This window comes from Papilio machaon, chromosome 14 (assembly GCF_912999745.1).
Source record: "Papilio machaon chromosome 14, ilPapMach1.1, whole genome shotgun sequence".
Classification (NCBI taxonomy): domain Eukaryota; kingdom Metazoa; phylum Arthropoda; class Insecta; order Lepidoptera; family Papilionidae; genus Papilio; species Papilio machaon.
This window is the reverse complement of record NC_059999.1, coordinates 6,859,087-6,876,894: the sequence shown is the minus strand read 5'-3', so window position 1 is coordinate 6,876,894 and position 17,808 is coordinate 6,859,087. Positions and strand designations below refer to the sequence as shown.

General features: G+C 30.9%; 1 protein-coding gene across 1 annotated transcript; it reads right to left on the bottom strand.

Moving 5' to 3' along the window:
• Positions 1-524: 524 nt before the first annotated feature.
• Positions 525-2,407, bottom strand: LOC123721653. The gene is made up of 4 exons (XM_045681013.1): positions 2,306-2,407; positions 1,863-2,009; positions 893-1,058; positions 525-644 (listed from the first exon to the last, which is right to left on the bottom strand). The coding sequence occupies exons 1-4, from the start codon at positions 2,405-2,407 to the stop codon at positions 541-543; spliced, it is 519 nt and encodes a 172-aa protein (XP_045536969.1). The 3' UTR covers positions 525-540.
• Between the last annotated feature and the right edge of the window lie 15,401 nt (positions 2,408-17,808).

Below are 17,808 nucleotides of genomic sequence, written 5' to 3'. Positions count from 1 at the left end.
GAATAAGCAAATCGATCAATAAGTATCGGGTATTCTGGTCACAATGAAACGGAAATAAAATATAAAAATTCCTTATCTAAAAATTTAGTAAGACATTATTATAAAATAATAAGAGTGAGAGACTGACCACGACCGTTAAGCTGAAGTAATATCAGTCCCACTCACCTTGAAAAAGAGCCCGCCATAGGCTCAAAACTGATATAACAGTAGCCTTATAATATGCTAGCCTGCGCTACCTCCCCGCCAAAATTAATCCAGCAGTTCCGAAGATTACCAGGAATAAACGCGGTCTTGCAGAAATACATACAGACAGACAGACACACAAAATTTTTAATAATTAGTGTTCCGTTATCAACTACACAAATGCATCGTAAATACGAAATACGATTTTTTATACTACATAGACACCCCTATTTGTATTGATTAAATTTTTGCTTTTGGATCAAAACAATTAAAATTAAACAAATATACCTATTTTTTATGAAAAAAAAAACAATAAATCAATCTTTATTAATTTGTTCACTCTTGTATGATTCAAACTTAGGTATCGACTGATATCGCTGTCTCGGTTGGCAATGTCGGAACAGATTGGGTTAGCACTTGTTTGTAACTTTGTATTAAAAGTATATCGTTGCACAGTACAGCTAAAACAAAATTCATTTATGAGAACGTGGTAAAAATAACATTTGTTACTGGCAGCAGAGTAATGTTTTTCTCGGCTACAAAAGTATAGATACAGTCAGTAAAATACATATTTATACAATAAATAAAAATTCTAAATTTAAATCTGTACTTTTCAAGCGGTTTCGTCAAGGCTACTACAATCTTTTTTATTGTTTAAATTATTATTTTAAAAACGATATAAAATGAAGAAAAATTTAAAGAAATTTACCAAATATTGATACGGCGAGTACAGCAAACATCACAGCTAACAGAAAGTGCATCGTCAGATACCCAGTCCGTATATAGTAGGCAAAGCCTATTGTTCCCAGCAAGGCATTGTAACCACCTATCACCACACACATCCATATTGCCATCTTTAGAACTGGAACACGTCGCTGCAACAAATTGATTGTAATTTTTATTTAATTTGTAACTGTCACCAGCGCATTTGTTCTCGTCAAATAGAAATCTCTAGTTATCTCTGATCCGAATTCATCCAGATCCGTTCAGATTTTAGATTGCTGCTCATAAATATTTTGATTCAATTAAAAAAAATACTATTTGGCGTTAGTATCTGACTATCGATCGAAAATTTAAACTTCAAATCATAGACTCCGAAAACGTAACACAAAATTCAGCAACAGAATTTGCATCACAACTTCTTGATGACAATCAAAATAGTGATAGTGGAAGTAATCGTGGTATTTTTATGTACATACAACTAGTGGTCGTACATTGTTCGAAATTCTACCTTAATTCAGATTCAAAAATTTTCATTTTTAATAAAAAAATAGCTTTATTTATTTCTTTTGCACATTAACTTTATCTCGGTCAAATTTCACGTTCATGCGTTTGCACGATTTCCTTAAAATGGTATACAAATATGTCGCTTCCCATATTTTACCTACTTAAATAATGGTTCCAAGCACGGTATGTATGTATGAGCATGATAATGTAGCGGGACACTACCTACATAACAAGCCGCCTACTCTCGTCTTACTTACGACTTATAAGTGTTCTGAGAATAAAGTGTTTGTCATATTTGAGTGGTGTTTTAGATCTTTTATAACATTTTTTACAATAAAATGTTTCGCCAAGAAGTCTTCGTCATTTGGCAGTAACCCGCCATATTAAACAATATCTTAAAAGTTTTTTTAAGACCGATCTTCGTTGAGCAATGTATAAAATAAAATGCTTACCTCAACCGCTCCCAAAAACAATAAAACAGCAAGCACAACCTGAGGCACAATTGGTAGTAAAGTCATAATTTGTATTATATAACCCATTGTCGTATTTGTATTCATAAACGACAGAAAGAACATTATCAAATAACAAACCACAGAACTCTGGAAAGAACGAAAACAATGATTAACAACGCAAAATTAAAATGCTAAATTGAAATAAAGTTTTCCTCCTACTATCCCTTACTTGTTAGAAAAAGGTGGGAAGAACGGCTATAATTTAGTCTTCAGCACAGACGCTTATCAGAATAAACGTGGAATTTTTTCAGCTATGTTCTTTGTGGTCATGGTATTGCACAGGTCGTCGGGGTCATTGAAGTGGTAAACGTTGCTGTAAATTCTACCACTATTCAATTATACCAGGCAATATTTTTAAAATAAGTATAAAAAATAATACTTGCGATTTTTATCCATCCAACACAAATAACAGCATCTCTTAAAGCTCTTCTTCTAAAAGTGATTTCTTCGTTATCCAATCTTCCCACGTTGGTAAATATTATCATTGCGTATTAACGGCATACATCATAAAATTTTATTTAAAAACACAAAAATATTAGGTTATGATATTGACAATTATGAATATCATTATGTCAGTTACAGGTACAGATAATATAAAAGATAAAAAATAATTACCCACAGAAATTAAAATTAAAAACATGTTTTTTTATAGATTTGATTGACGTTGCTTAGCCTTTTAATTGAAGCAAGGTCAATCTAAGGCTACAGAAGACTAGAAGACTAATTAAATAATATTATTAAAATTAACATAATTAATTATAATGAAATATCAATTCCTTTCACCATTTAAAAGCAACATATTTAACGGTAATGAACTTTTTAGAAAATTGAAAAATAAATGCCAAGAATTTAAATAAAATATTTACATTAAAGTTTGCGATCAAGAAATTCAAGGTATACAAGAAAAATAGAAAAGTCCCAAAGAATATTTTCAACGTTCGTTAAAAGTTGAAGCATGAATTTACACCACTTCAACACCTGTTTGAGAAAAACGGTTTCTAAGTAATTATATATTCAATTTACGGTAACAACTTATACTGCAAATTATATATACCTATATTTTATTTATCTTTTACGTACTATATTTCATTTATTTATATTCACGTAATAATTCAATTCCAGTGAAAATTATTCACATCTTGTACATGACAGGGCTATTACAAAACGATTAAAAATAAATTTTCTATTAAGGAACATGCGTCCTTTATACATAATACATAGAGTAATAATTCAACAGAGCGAGCACCTTACGAAATAATATTTTGCTAAGCTTATAGAATAATTCTTTTAGCAACTCAAAATGCAAAAAAAACACGCATACTTCGACGTAGGTGTCTCAAGAAAAGTTAATATGCATACTAAAAAATTATAGGACAAAAATGATACACACTACTATCCTGTTTAGACAGTCCAGTAGTCTATTACTCCGAAATATATAATGAATTTTATAATTTTTTTTTGTTACCTCTACATGAAATTGTTCTGTGTAAACCTATCGAAGGCTTCAATTTAGGTAATCAAATTTTCACAACAAATGAATATTTTCCGCAATTTACCCCACGGCCGGCGGACGAGCGCCGGCTCTTTATCGAGTGTCATTAATTTATTTCATAAAATGGGCCTGATGAAAATAAAATACAGAGAATGTTTTATGCTTTCCAATGTCAGGATATTCTAACAGAAATCTATATCACACAATATTGTTTGTGACAAAAAAGGTAAAAGACACGATAAGACAAGATTGAATCGACAGATTGTAATCTTCGTAGACAAATTGTAAAGAGTTTGGACATTTCGTTTCTAAGCAAATTACTAAGAGGCGCTTTTAAAGTTTTCAGACATCTATACTAAAGAAAAAACAAAGTTCTAGTATATTTATTTTACGTTGCCATTTTTACTTCGCATTTCTTTTAATTAACACTATTTTAAATCGATAATGTACTAAAATAACTACCAAAACGTTCACATTCAACCAAAACCACGGAGTACATTATAATTTGATCATATGACTGTCGTAATCCATACAAAGCGTTGGAACCATGTGTCGACAACAGTCACTCCATGTCAGATTATAAAGTTCACAAATAACTCTAGAATGAATATAGTTATAGAGCTTTGGTGGCTCAGGGGAATTTGGAAGCTCAGTGGTTAAGTACTTGACTTGTAACACAAATCTTGAGTTCGAATCCCGCCTTATAAAAATATGTTTTTCGATTTTCGATTTACATATGTTCATTTATCCGACGTTATTGCGTCGAAGGAAAAAATCGTGATGCAACCTGTACATATCTGCGAAGAAATTCAAGAAATATGTTTGAAGTCAATCAACTGGCACTGGACCAGCGTGATTGAGCCTAGTCAAACATAATTTAGGGTAGGATTCGAATTTTTTATTAGTTTTTTGTTAATTTCGCGCGGACAAAGTCTCGGACAACTGCTAGTTTATAACAAACTGATGCTCATATAAAATGTACATAAATAAAAACTCCATCTATTTATGTAAATAAAATAGAAACATTTGGTTTGTAGGTTATTTTGAAGCATTTGGAATAGATTCGGTTAGATTTTAATATCGCCTTTCCGAATGTTTCAGTGGAAAATGAATAAGCATATTTTCCCGGAAAAATGACAAAGTCGAATTTTGTGAATGTTACATATTCAAAAAACAAACAACATAATAGATATTTCAGAAAATCTTCAACAAAAATCAACTGTTTTGTTTGTAATATGAAATTCAATGGAAGACATTTTAAATTTTTTTATTTCAAAAAAAAAAAAATGAAAATGATGAAAACGTTTTTAATACTTTTAACTCTTTCAAAAACGTAATTACGTTAATACTAATTTTGTACAGTCTTTACCTTCAGTCTTAAGACAGTCAGTTCTTTACTGACGCCTTTCTCATTAATTAATTCTCAGTAAAGTATACCTGAAAAATATAGTAATATATACAAGTAAACTTAGTCAATTAGCTTGTTAGTAACATAATTTCACTATAAAAATAATGTAGCATGACTTTTATCAAATCATGGACATTTAATATCCCTCAGCCATCTGGAAAGTATTATTTATATTGAAACAAATTGAATACAGGTCTATAAGGTAGTGAAAACTGCCCATGAGAATATTACCCTATCAAATTTAACTTGTTCTCGTTAGTGTTAATAGCTAGATCGTTTCGTAGCTAGGATTCAATACAGCGGTAATAGTTATTACTTATCTATAACATAGCAATTCCTTAAATACTCTATTTTGAATTATTTCAAGCCACGTACACTATAAAGAAATCTAACGTATGATCATCGAGATATTTCTAATCTACGTAACCTACGTAAAGGGTACAAGCAGAGATACAGATTACCATTAAAGATATTGTTATTGATTTTTTTAGGGTTCCTTACCTCGAAAGGAAAAATCAGAACCCTTACAGGATCAGTTTGTTTTCCATCTGTCCGTCGGCTTGTCTATCTGTCTGTCAAGACCCTGTTTCTCAGGAAGGCGTAAAGGTATCAAGCTGGAATTTATATTACAATACTCAGGTCTACTGTCCCTTGGAGCTGTGAAAAAATTAAATTTCTGAGCTAACGCAATCAAAAGATACAGCCGTTTATGCCGTAAAATTTTGACACTGGTAAGGGAAAAAACCAGGATACTTCCCGTGAACTCAAAATCTTGAAATTTATTACGAAGTAACATCTTATAGCACAGATAAAGAAAACATTTCCAAAACCGTTAATTTTACTTATATACCTACAGGGTTGTACGGAATACTCGGTGTGAAGGGCCGACTCGCAATATGCCGGTTTTTTTTTGACAGACGAATGTAAAAATCGATTTGTCCCTAACAATAAAATCATCTTCCGATAGAACTTTAGGATTGCTTATTAGTTTCGGATGTACATTCTCTAACCTGTTTGTATTATCTAACAACGCAAGAATATGTGAAGATGAAAACTGAACATTCTCATCGCTGCTTCCTTATACTTGGCGAAATTTCCTACCAACTGAATTCATAAAAAGAATTTTTACATATAAATGAAATGTGTGTATTACGACACCATAATCATTTTTTCTTTGAGGTATTAAGACGAAATATTTCAATGAACATATTTTTACAACGAACCTTTTACGTAAAACCGAAACAAAATTTGTCTGTGAAAATGTTTAATAAATTAATAAAAATTGATATACGAATTTAACCATTGTACTCTATAGAAACTTACGTATTACAATAACCTGTCTAATATGTTTCCATTGCCTATATATGTGTCCGAATATTTGTATTGCTATTTCAGATTTTTCCAAGAGATTGACAGAGATGGAAGTATATTATTTTTAACCGTCTGATAATGGCACTGTTTTTAAGTAGTATAATAACTTTGATGTTATGTTATTTAGTATTTTCTTACTTTAGTGTGCTAATTTATTCTAGGTTCAACAAAATAGTTAACTGAAAGATAAATTGTTGTCCGTTTTAACGTTGTACAGAAAAATGTTTTCAATTCCTCACTGTTCCGCCAGTTCCCATTTTTACTATTGTTAACTGCTAATGGACGAAAGTATATTACAATTCTTTTTTGTAGATTAGTACCTTAATTACTTTGTTTTTTTTTTTTAAATATATAGCGTTAGTCTACAAAGTATTTTAGTAATACTTTTTTACTATTTATTTTAGTCACTTTAGTTAAAGGGAAATAATATGAACTAAATAACATTTCACTCGTCAACATCGGTTTACTGAGGAGTTCTAAGACCAGAATCTCCGTAGAAATGACACAATATGTTTTATAAACAGATTTGGGTCTCGAAAACCCACAGTTAGTCATTTAGGCTACAGGAGATCACAATCAAAGATACAAACATACAAACTCGCAAACCTAATTACATGTATACGCGTTAAAACTTTATCGTCCTGCGACACATTAAACCGACTTTACTTTTGTTTAAAAATAATAATTTGGATTATAATTGTTTGTGATTTTACTATTCATATGGATTAATGTTTTTCAACTCTCTTATGTTTCATAAAATATTTAAACGAAGAACCGCAATTTATTATTCCACCGAGCGGGTTTATATTATTAACCTGATAGAGTTACGTAATATATCTAAAAGTTTAATGACCGTATGACAGTTTGTACTTAACTTTGTTTTTATTCGTCCCATGAGATTGTAATCAATGGAAAATTTCCTATCTATGGAATTTAAAAACACTACGCATGTTTATCCCTTTATGTTCATCCACAAGGCTAAATGTTATAACTATGAGTATGTATTAAGGATGCCAACAGAGTTATTTGTCCCAAATATCTTCGTTTAATATGTTAAGTCTCTTCAACTTTTGCTATACCATGTGTTTACAACATTGGTAACCTCAATTGTTTCCTTGTCCCATAAAATGTCGATATCTGATCCTATAATAGAGTATTTCTAGTGCTGAAGGACTCCACACATACTTACAATAACAAATTGCCATCTCTATCCTTCTCTAAGAAGAAATTGAGACAACGATATGTTTCACACAAGTATTTTATTAGTGAAAACTCGCGAAAAGCGATGCACACTTTATCTAGGACAAAGTTTATGATCTATGACGTTTATGGAAGTGAAAATCGATCCATACAAAGTTCTCTATGTTAAAACTTTGATGCTCTACGTATAGTTTAGTTACTACAATTACGGACCATAACGTTCTGAGGCAAATATAAATTGAGTTCGAGATATGAGATTACATGTAAGTCTAATCTGCAATTTAATGAGCACTTATAAAATGTTTAAGCCATTATTTTTCCTCATTCTATTCTCTTGCCATCTGTAGAAGTTATTTATGGCCACGTTTATTATAACAATGGATGGATTTAATGCATTAAGTTCTCGATAAACTTAATGACTAAATATAAATATGGACAGATCACTACTTGGAAATGACAGATTTTAATTAGTTCCGACTTAAAAGGTCTGAAAATGTTACTGAATGTTAATCTTATCTCTATTATTAGCTCTAATCCTCATCATCGCCACCAATCAGCCAATCGCCAAAATGGGGAAATGAAAATAGGCACAAATACCAAGGCTTATACCCTATATGTCCCTTTCCAAAAATATACACAACAATAAAGTATAGATAGGTACTATCAAACAAATAGCCGGAGTTGTAATGAGAAAATCACACAGAAATTAAAGCTTGCAACATTGCTCGAATAAAGTTGTAATGTGAAAAGTTTTCTGCCTTCGGTTGGGTTACGTGAGTTTCTCTCATGAAGTATCGCTTCTGTTATTTTAATTTAATATATTATGTTATTGTTTCTAGAAAACTTTATGGTTATTAACTGGGAAACTAAACACGATATATATATATATATATATATATATATATATATATATATATATATGTACTTTTAGACGTATCAACGTGTCAAATATAATTTTGACAAATAAATACATATTTGCGGAGTCGAGCGTGGAGTTGAAAAAAATAATAACCTATAAGTCAGCTACCTTCCGAAGATTCCCAGGAACAAACGCGACCTTGCGTAAAAATGAACATACAGACAAAATATCTGAAAATCGGTTTATCGTTATAATTTTTTTTTTTTTTATATTACAAACACTCAAATATTATTATACGTATAAATTGTGATGATACCAACCGTAAACCTACTTGATTAGTTTCGGTTCCATATTTTATATTATATCTTGCATTGTTCGTAAACAAAGCTCTCCGTTCAAGTATATTAATCTTGGCCTCCGATATTCTGTATTGAAATTTATTAAGAAAATAGAACTGAATTAATTGAACTACAGAAAGTACCGTAAATAATAAGAAGCAACTTTATCAATTTAGCCTGAGAATTTTGTAACTTTATAAAGTCATATGTTAAGTAAAGACAAAAGATATTTTCATAATTTGTCATTCTTATAGGAACTGAAATTATTTTTCTTAAATATTACCTTTTAAATATTTTTTTTTTTTGAATACCTTAGAGTATAGAAAAAAGTAGTGCCAGTGATAAAAAAATTAAGAATATAAATTAAAACATAAATTTAAACAAATGCATCGGTTTAAAATTATGTTAGCCTAGGGTGAAATGGATTGCGTGAAATCAATTAAGAAGGGAGTGACGACTGAGATGACGAAAAAGAGATCGACCTGGAGCACGAATATTTATTTTTTGTCTATTTACGAACTATTTGTCTGTCAATATATTATTTATTATTATCTTTAACGTATTCCTCAATCTATAATAAGTCTTATACTTACCAAGTAAGATTTATTTTCGTAATTTCTCCATCCTAAATAATCGTTGTCTGTTTCGGGACTTAAATACTAAACAGCGATACTTCATCTCAATAGAGCATAATGAAGAGTTGTTTTAACAATTAGAATGCTTCTAAATACTATCAATCTTAGGAATAATATCTATAACCGTAGATTAAACAATAAATAGTTACTGTAAATAATAACTGCAAAAAGTATTTTTCTTAAAAAAATGTCAAATGTAACAAACAATAATAAAATAATTGTGGTATCATCATCTCCTTGACCTTGTCCCACTTACGTAGGGTCGGTGCACCAGGTTTTCGTCCTCCAAATCAATCTGTCTGTCGTCATCTCTATTGTCACTCCCTTCTTGATCATGTCATCTTTCACGCTCTTCCTAGGTCTACCTCTACCGGTGTACCTCCACACTCATTAACGTTCTCTTTGCCACATGCGATTCTACCCTCCTCATAACATGCCCATACCATGCTAACCTTTTACTTCTCAATTTAAAATAAGTCTCGTGTGCACGTCGACGAGTGCAAATTTGAGGCCTCTTCCCCTTCCTATCCTTTTTTAATAAAAGTATCGGAAAAGGGATGTGGATTTGGCAGGTGAGGGGAAGTAAAGAAAAGAGAAATATTCCATTTATAAATGTGGTACCTTTTTTACTATGTATATGCAACTGCATCCTTTCAAAATGTGCCAGAGGTCATTGTCTCTTGATACCTTAAATGATGCTTTAAAAGCCAGAACGAGTTTAATTTAGAAAAACATCCTTTTATTAAATATCATTCAAGTCTTTTATAAAAATTAATTTATTTTCTACATAAAAAATGTCGGTTAAAAAAGTAAACAACTTTTGTGTCAAAGTTTACCCTTTGGGAACCCTTATCAATCAATTGTTAAGAAAATGTTCACCTGACACCCGACAGATTGCTAATTTAAGTTATTGGTATAATTTTCCTACAAAAATATTACAATTTTTCTCGGTATATTAGACGGATAAAAGGTATTTTATTGACAAAAAATGTCAAAAAAACTCAATTACTTGCAATTAATTTTCCAAGCCCTGTGAAAATTTTCTTACAAACATAACGAGATGCATAATTATACATAGCCACGACTTATTAATTGAATGAACAAGTATTTTAATTTATTTCAAATAAGTCAATTACATATAGTTTGTGTTCGAGAACTCATAGAAATGGATATCTCTAATTCTTTAATAATTCTTTACATTAATCTTGGAAACGGGTGTAGTACATACTAAGCAGATCCTACGTAAAGAAGTTGTTAATGTTTAATCCTCTATAGATTTATATACATCTTATAAAAAAGCTTATAAGTCACGTACAATTAATTCATTGGAGCGTTGGTGGCTTAAGAGGTTAAGCACTTGATTTGTAATATGCAGGTCCAGGGTACGAATCCCGACATGTACCAATTTGTTTTTCGATTTACATATGTACATTTATACGAAGTTATTACGGTGAAGGAAAACATCGTGATGCAACCTGCACATGTCTGAGAAGAAATTCAATGATATTTGTGAAGTCAACCAATCCGCACTGGGCTCGCGTGGTTGTGTATGGCCTAGTCACCCCTAACTTGGGGAGGCTTCGAGCCCCTCGGTGGGGACGTATAGTGAGCTGATAATGATGAATTAATTAATTCATTCATTTTAAAAGTAACTTTGTTAACTTGTTATAAATTAAATGGATGCGAAACCTTTGCGTTCAATTTAACTTATCGACACATCTTAACAAGTTTCGACTAAAACCTTGTATTAAACTTTATGTACCTTAAAGTTACTGGCACACATAAGTATACAAAACCACTTAGTATATCTTGTGAGTATACATAATACAAGTGAAGTGTTTATTTAGGAACTTTTATGTATAAAATGCTTTAAAGTTACCTCTTTAATTGATGTATTATTCGAAAATTAACAAAATAAAACATAAATTTGCTATGTGAACATATTTTTGTATTCTAGAACTTAGGCAAAATATATCTTTTTAACCGTAATTATTTTTCCTATTTTGTTGTTCATACTAAACTGTTATTAGTTCGGTAATAAAGCCACATTTTTGTATTCTAGAACTTTGGCGAAGTATATCTTTTTAATTATTTTTCTTTTGTAATTATTTTTCCTACTTTGTTGTTCATACTAAACTCATATGAGTTCGGTAATTAGGCGTGAAAGGAAATAAGAAACGGATATATTAATTGTGAAAAGCGAATACAAAGAGGCTTTTAGCTGTAATTAGATAGTGTCGTATCGTTCTTTTATAAAGGAACACATGTAATTTCTACAATCATATATATTTCGAGATCTATTTATCAATTTTCGAAAAAAAAATCGATTATATTATTTTCAGGAAAATTAAAAAAAAGACAAAATAATTCTTAAAGAAAAGAATATCGTTACTCGCGGTAGAAGTTATGCGTTGAGTTCCCACTGTAGTTAGACGTGTATAAAAATCATATTTCTATTTCTTTTTTGCAAAAAGAGTAGTGAGGTATTACAATTTGTTTTTCTACATGTCTTTTGTCTGTGGTTTACTAATTAATAATTATATATACTAACTATTTTAACGTCGTAACAATTCCCGCCTTCGAGATTATTCTACGGTATTAAAAATTCACAAAGCAATTTATTCTAATCTATATTATACTGGAAATGTATTAAGGAAAATACAATCAGTAAATAGAGAACGTGACGGAGCAAATTTAATTTTAAGCCATTATTGCTTTAATTAAAAGAGACAATAATAATTTAGCAAACTAATGAAAGGGACTAATTTTAATGGTACATTTATGAAAAACACTTTTTTACATTGAAATACTCGTAAGTATTTTAAACAGTTTAATATTGATAGATACTTAAATTACAATTGAAAATAAATATCATCATTTTTACAACAGTCTGTTACAATTTAATAATTAACTAAATTTTTCATATAAAAAAACACTATTCCGAAGGTGGTAAACGAGCAGGTAAACATGGTTTTAAGTCAGAGCTCTTCACAGAAATTTACAGTAGCATAAGTGCTGCTTAAGATCAATGTTTTTAAATCTTCTGCGCTGTCACTACATGAGTGAGACAAGGCCAGGGAAATGTTGATTTTTTTTTATATCAAAAGGTGGCAAACGAACAAACGGCCACCTGATTTCGCCGAAATAGCGAGGCGACTGTTGCCCATAGACATCTTTACCATTAATCAACAGAGAAGAGGACACACAGAAAGATGATATTTGCTCTTCCTATGCGTCCCCTCTTCCGCCAAATTCGCTTCCCCTTCCGATCGACCATCGTGGTATTTCATTGGTCGAGCAACAAATATTGTTGTGGCGAGACCTACCACTGTTAAAATTAATGATAATTTGTTGTTGATGTGCCTTTATTAAATAGAGGATTAGATATACTCAAAAAAATATTTATCATCCCTAGTATACATATTATAAGATATAAAAAAAAAACTATATATTATGCATATTTTGCACTTAATAGCGCAAACCCTACGAGCAATAAATTACAAATAATATACAAATTGTTAACATGATCTTTATCTTATATATGCATGTTAATTGCCTCACACTATTAACCCAGGGTCGGAATCAAATTACTATAAATTTTGAGCATTTACATATTGCGTATGTTTAGTGGCATACGTGTTATATTATATACAGTTAACTGGTTAAGTTATTACGGTACGAAGATTTATAGAGCTTTGTATTATGGAGTGTTAGTGTCAGACGAATGATGTATACTTTCAAGCCACTAGACTTTTTATGTTTTTTTTAGACAAAAGGTTTTTCTCTTTTCAAAAATAGAGGTCACGTACAAAGTACATTGGCCGTAAGTCAGACTTAATATCATACGGTTTAAGAAGTATAGTGTAAAAGGAAGATTGTGATTTAATTAAATTATAGTTTCTAGTCTTTTCTCGTCTTTTAGATAACTTTTTATGATTTATTATGCTATAAATTTTTTCTCGTATACAGTAATTTGTATCTAAAAATATACTTTTTTCGTCATCAGTATACATTTCCCCACCGAAGAGCTCGGAGCCTGTTCAAGATAGAGGTGACCACGAGTAAGTACGCAATGAAACGCTTTAAATATACCCTAATTGAGTGCACCGTAAATTTCCCTGTTTTTAAAGTTAATATTAAAACCATTAAGTATTTGAAAAATTAAAAGATAATTTGTGTATAGCCGTGGGTTTTAACTATCGAAAGACTTAACAAAAATACTACATGATATCATGTCATCCCTTTCAATATTTATAAAAAAACTTGAGAGGTATCAAGGGACACCCGGATGGAACGAAGTTCCTTTCGATTGATTAGTGAAGGAACCAATGTTTATTCTATAAATAAAAACTTAAGTCTTCACAAGAAGTACATTTTATTTCTACGAATTTTCGTTATATATTGTCACGTCGTTGCCATGGTGAAGTAGCGCTCATTCGTCGTTAACATACTTACTATAGCAAAAAGTGTCGTGACAACTTTTCGTAAGAATTTTTTCCGTCTAGCCCCCTTTCACAACGCGCGATAAGGAACTTCGTTCCAAAAAACTCAGAGATGTCAATGTGACTTTATACCGATGTCTTGCAATAAAATTGGTAATATAAGAAACACGTGAAATATTTTAAATGAATTCGATAAGTTGCTCGTTATTCGTTTTAATTGCATTAACTTTTAACTTAATCCCAAGTAGTTGCAACTATACAAGCTGAATGTGATTCCTTTCGTATTGTTTTGCTTTTGAATTCCATTGTGGTGGTTTGTACTTTCAGGCTTTGTGACGTTAAAACTTTTAAGCTTTATTGCACTTTTGAAACAATGCTACATTGTAGTTGAATTTTCAATGACTTTAATGAATTTTCATAGATTTGTAAACACCAGATGGATTTGTCTATACAAATTGACTGGAAATTCTTACACTTGTCATTATTATTTTTGTTGTATTTTCTAATGGCACGAGAGGAATGGCAAATGTACTATGCATGTGCCTTCCAAAGAAAATCAACTTTAAACTGTACATGTTAGTATTTTTTTATTGAATTTGCTGTGGCGTCAATCAAATCACCATTTTTCACAAAACCTTTTGACTATCAAAATTTGTATAACAATCAAATGAAAAAAAAAGAAATGTGCCAAAAACCTAGTATATTTTTCTAGTTCACAGCAAAAACCTGAATTGACTAACAGAAAAAGTGTGTTCACAGTAAAAATAAAGACTTTTATACGAATAAACTGTATTTGAATGACATCTCTATTTTGTAACAACACATAGATATTTTTGAATTAATTGATAGTAACACCGTTAATAAGAACTAAGTTTATGGACCAGTAGTACTTAGTTTAAATATCTCATTTTAAACACGTAAAAACGCCACAAAGACTATATTCCTGCTTTGCCTTAGAAAGGGTCCGCACAGTAATTACTACTCTTCCGTACATCTTAATCAGCTGGCAGTGTTTCTTCACTTTCTATCTTCGCTTATCCCCTTTCACATAATCCATCCATGTTTTTTTGGTTTAGAAATGAAAATGTAGAAACATTTTCTAATAAATTTAAGAATATCATAAGTAAAATAAAAAAGAACTTGGTTGCAATAAATGTTCAACTTCATTTATTAAATCCAAGCTTACGCTCTTCTCATTTAATTTAGAGTTCCACAACTTAGCGGAAATGTTACGATTTCATTTTGAAGCGAGGGTGACCTAATATCTCGCTCTTGCACACTCTGTACAGATCTTACTGATTTCTTTCATACAATTCTAGACATTTATTTATTTCATTTCTTAATATTTGTAACAGTTGTATAAACAAGTTGTACACAATTTAAAAAGTTCTCTAAATTTATGTTGATTTTTTGCAATGTTTTTCGCGCGAATGTATGTTTTTGTGTATGTGGGTTTGTTTGTATGTCACTTCCATTGTGACCTCTTGTAGCCTAAACGACTGAACCGATTTTGAAGAGTGAGATGTCATTCGATTCGTAATCTTTCCCTGAGTGTTACAGGGATACATTCAGTTTTGGTTTTTTAATTGACATGTATTTTTATTTTGGAACGAAGTTCCTTATCGCGCGTTATGAAAGGGGGCTAGACGGAAAAAATTCTTACGAAAAGTTGTCACGACACTTTTTGCTATAGTAAGTATGTTAACGACGAATGAGCGCTACTTCACCATGGCAACGACATGACAATATATAACAAAAATTCATAGAAATAAAATGTACTTTTTGTGAAGATTTAAGTTTGTTATTCATACAATAAACATTGGTTCCTTCACTAATTAATTGAAAGGAACTTCGTTCCATCCGGGTGTCCCTTGATACCTCTCAAGTTTTTATTTCTTAAGATATCTATTTTTCTACTAAGTACTTTTAAACAGGTTTATCTTATTTTATTAATTTCCCTAATCAACCAAATCAATAAGTTTTCTTACATTCTTAATATTATAACGTTAAATATGATCGTACAAACTTGAAGTCCTTATTTGTTTTCCTTTTTTTCATGTATTATAACAATATACAATGTAAAAGAGCAAACAGCCACCTGAATTCGCCGAAAAAGCGAGGCGACCGTTGCCCATAGACATCCGCAAATGCAGATACGTTGTCAACCTTTAATCGACAGAGGAGGGGAATCACAGAAAGAGGATATTTCCCCTTCCTATGCGTCCCCTCTTCACAAATCCACTTCCCCTTCCCTTTGTTTTTACAGGATCTACCACATTCCTTGGCTCTGGAATTATCAATGTGTTAGCATATTTGAAATTAAGATTTAAGATTTTACTAGCAATAATGCCTAAGCCAGCGCACGGACTAATCCTTAAGCAATGCCTTTGGGCTTAATTAACTTACCACGTTGTTTCTGTCAAGTTAAGATAAGCCTTTATTAAAGTTTATATTTTCAGAGATAAATAATGAATTTGTTGTTTCAACGTTTACTGTGTTTTGATCGTTTTAAACCTTTCAAATAAACTAGTTTCTTGCAATGAATTACTTCTACGTATTTATTTACATTTCTAATTCTAATGTATTTATCAAAATAATAAACCTTAAACAATGGATTATTATATCTAAGGTATTAATCTAATAAATTAATTTATATCTAAGTTCTTATCTTTAATAAATTCTATTCCCAAAGCATTGGAGTTTTTTTTTCAGAAAATATTGAACATTCTAAAATTCCATTCGAAAAATAAAGTTTTATGTATTTTCCAACCGCCTAAATTATAAACTAACAGATTCAATATTTACTTTTGAACAACTTTATTTAATTTGCAAATTTATTATAAATATTTTTATAATAAAAATACTGTAATAAATCGCGATGTTAAAATTTTTCCATATTTTACATTCTTTTAAAAGTAGGTCGCTCGTTAGAGTCTAAACACTGCTGGTATTAATTCAAAAATACGTGATTTTACACACTGAGACCGGCGACTTATACTCAGTTACTCTTTACGCTTGAATAACTACTTTTACAAACATTGTTCTGACTCTAAAAAGATTAAAACAAGGTCGGAAACAAGGATGTGTACCTTAAAATATGTTTTGCCTAAAATTGTACTTCGATGGTTAAGAATAAATATAGAGACAAGAGTATTTTGTAAAAGTGTCCGCATCAGCCCACGATAAGACCACGCGTCAAGTGGAAGTATTTCCGCTTCGGTTTTCATGTGATTCGTAATTCAAAAGATTTCAGGCTGCTTTCTTATTTGCCACATATATAAAAAATGATCACGATTTAAATATAGTAACCGCAACACACGAGCAAATATCAAAGGAAGCTTTGAAAATATTTTCTTTACTAATGATGTCGAAAAATCTTCACATTTGCTATTTATAAATTGAATTTCTGTTTAATTTATTACCCTCATCAATTTGAACGGAAAATATAAGTTATAAAGTCTTCGATCTTTCTTTACATCGAGCGCTCTCGGGCTCACTTGTTCGTATTGTTCGTATCCAACGTTGGCGTTAAAGTAGTCTTATAATATTGTAAGAGCACCTACAAAGTTTGAAATTAATAAACATCAAGTAAAATTAAACTTAAAAGCGATATTTATAGTAAAAGTAATTACTCTTTAATGTAAGTCAAGTTAGTTAAAGTTATAACTATGTTAAACTTAAGTCATTTACTTTGCCTCTTTAGGTCCACTTATGTTAAAGAGGTTATTTAAATTCTTAACATTTTTAACTCATGCAAAATTTGCAAATAACAACAAATCTCACATAGTTTTTTTTTTTTAAGAAAAGGAAATATTGGCATTGGAACAAGCAACAGTACCTTACTACACTTACTCTACCTTTATGAAACTAACGACACATTTTTTTTTATATCATAAGATGGCAAATAAGCAAGCGGCCACCCGCATTCGCCGAAATAGCGAAGCGACCGCTGAACATATACATCCGCAATTGCTGATGCGTTGTCTACCTTTAACCACCAAAGGAGGAGACGCATAGGATGAAGATATCTGTCCCTTCTATGTGTCCCCTTCTCCATCAACTCCACTTTTTATAAGAAACGAATGGGAAGGGGAACTGAAAAGTGGAACGGGAATTAAGCCTCCGCACGCACATTCGTCCA

Coding starts and splice junctions, on each gene's coding strand:
- LOC123721653 (XM_045681013.1), bottom strand. CDS start 2,407: ATGATAATATTTACCAACGTGGGAAGATTGGATAACGAAGAAATCACT. Junction 1,059..1,862: donor TGTTTTTGGGAGCGGTTGAG/GTAAGCATTTTA, acceptor AATTTGTTGCAG/CGACGTGTTCCAGTTCTAAA. Junction 645..892: donor ACTCGCCGTATCAATATTTG/GTAAATTTCTTT, acceptor ATTTTGTTTTAG/CTGTACTGTGCAACGATATA.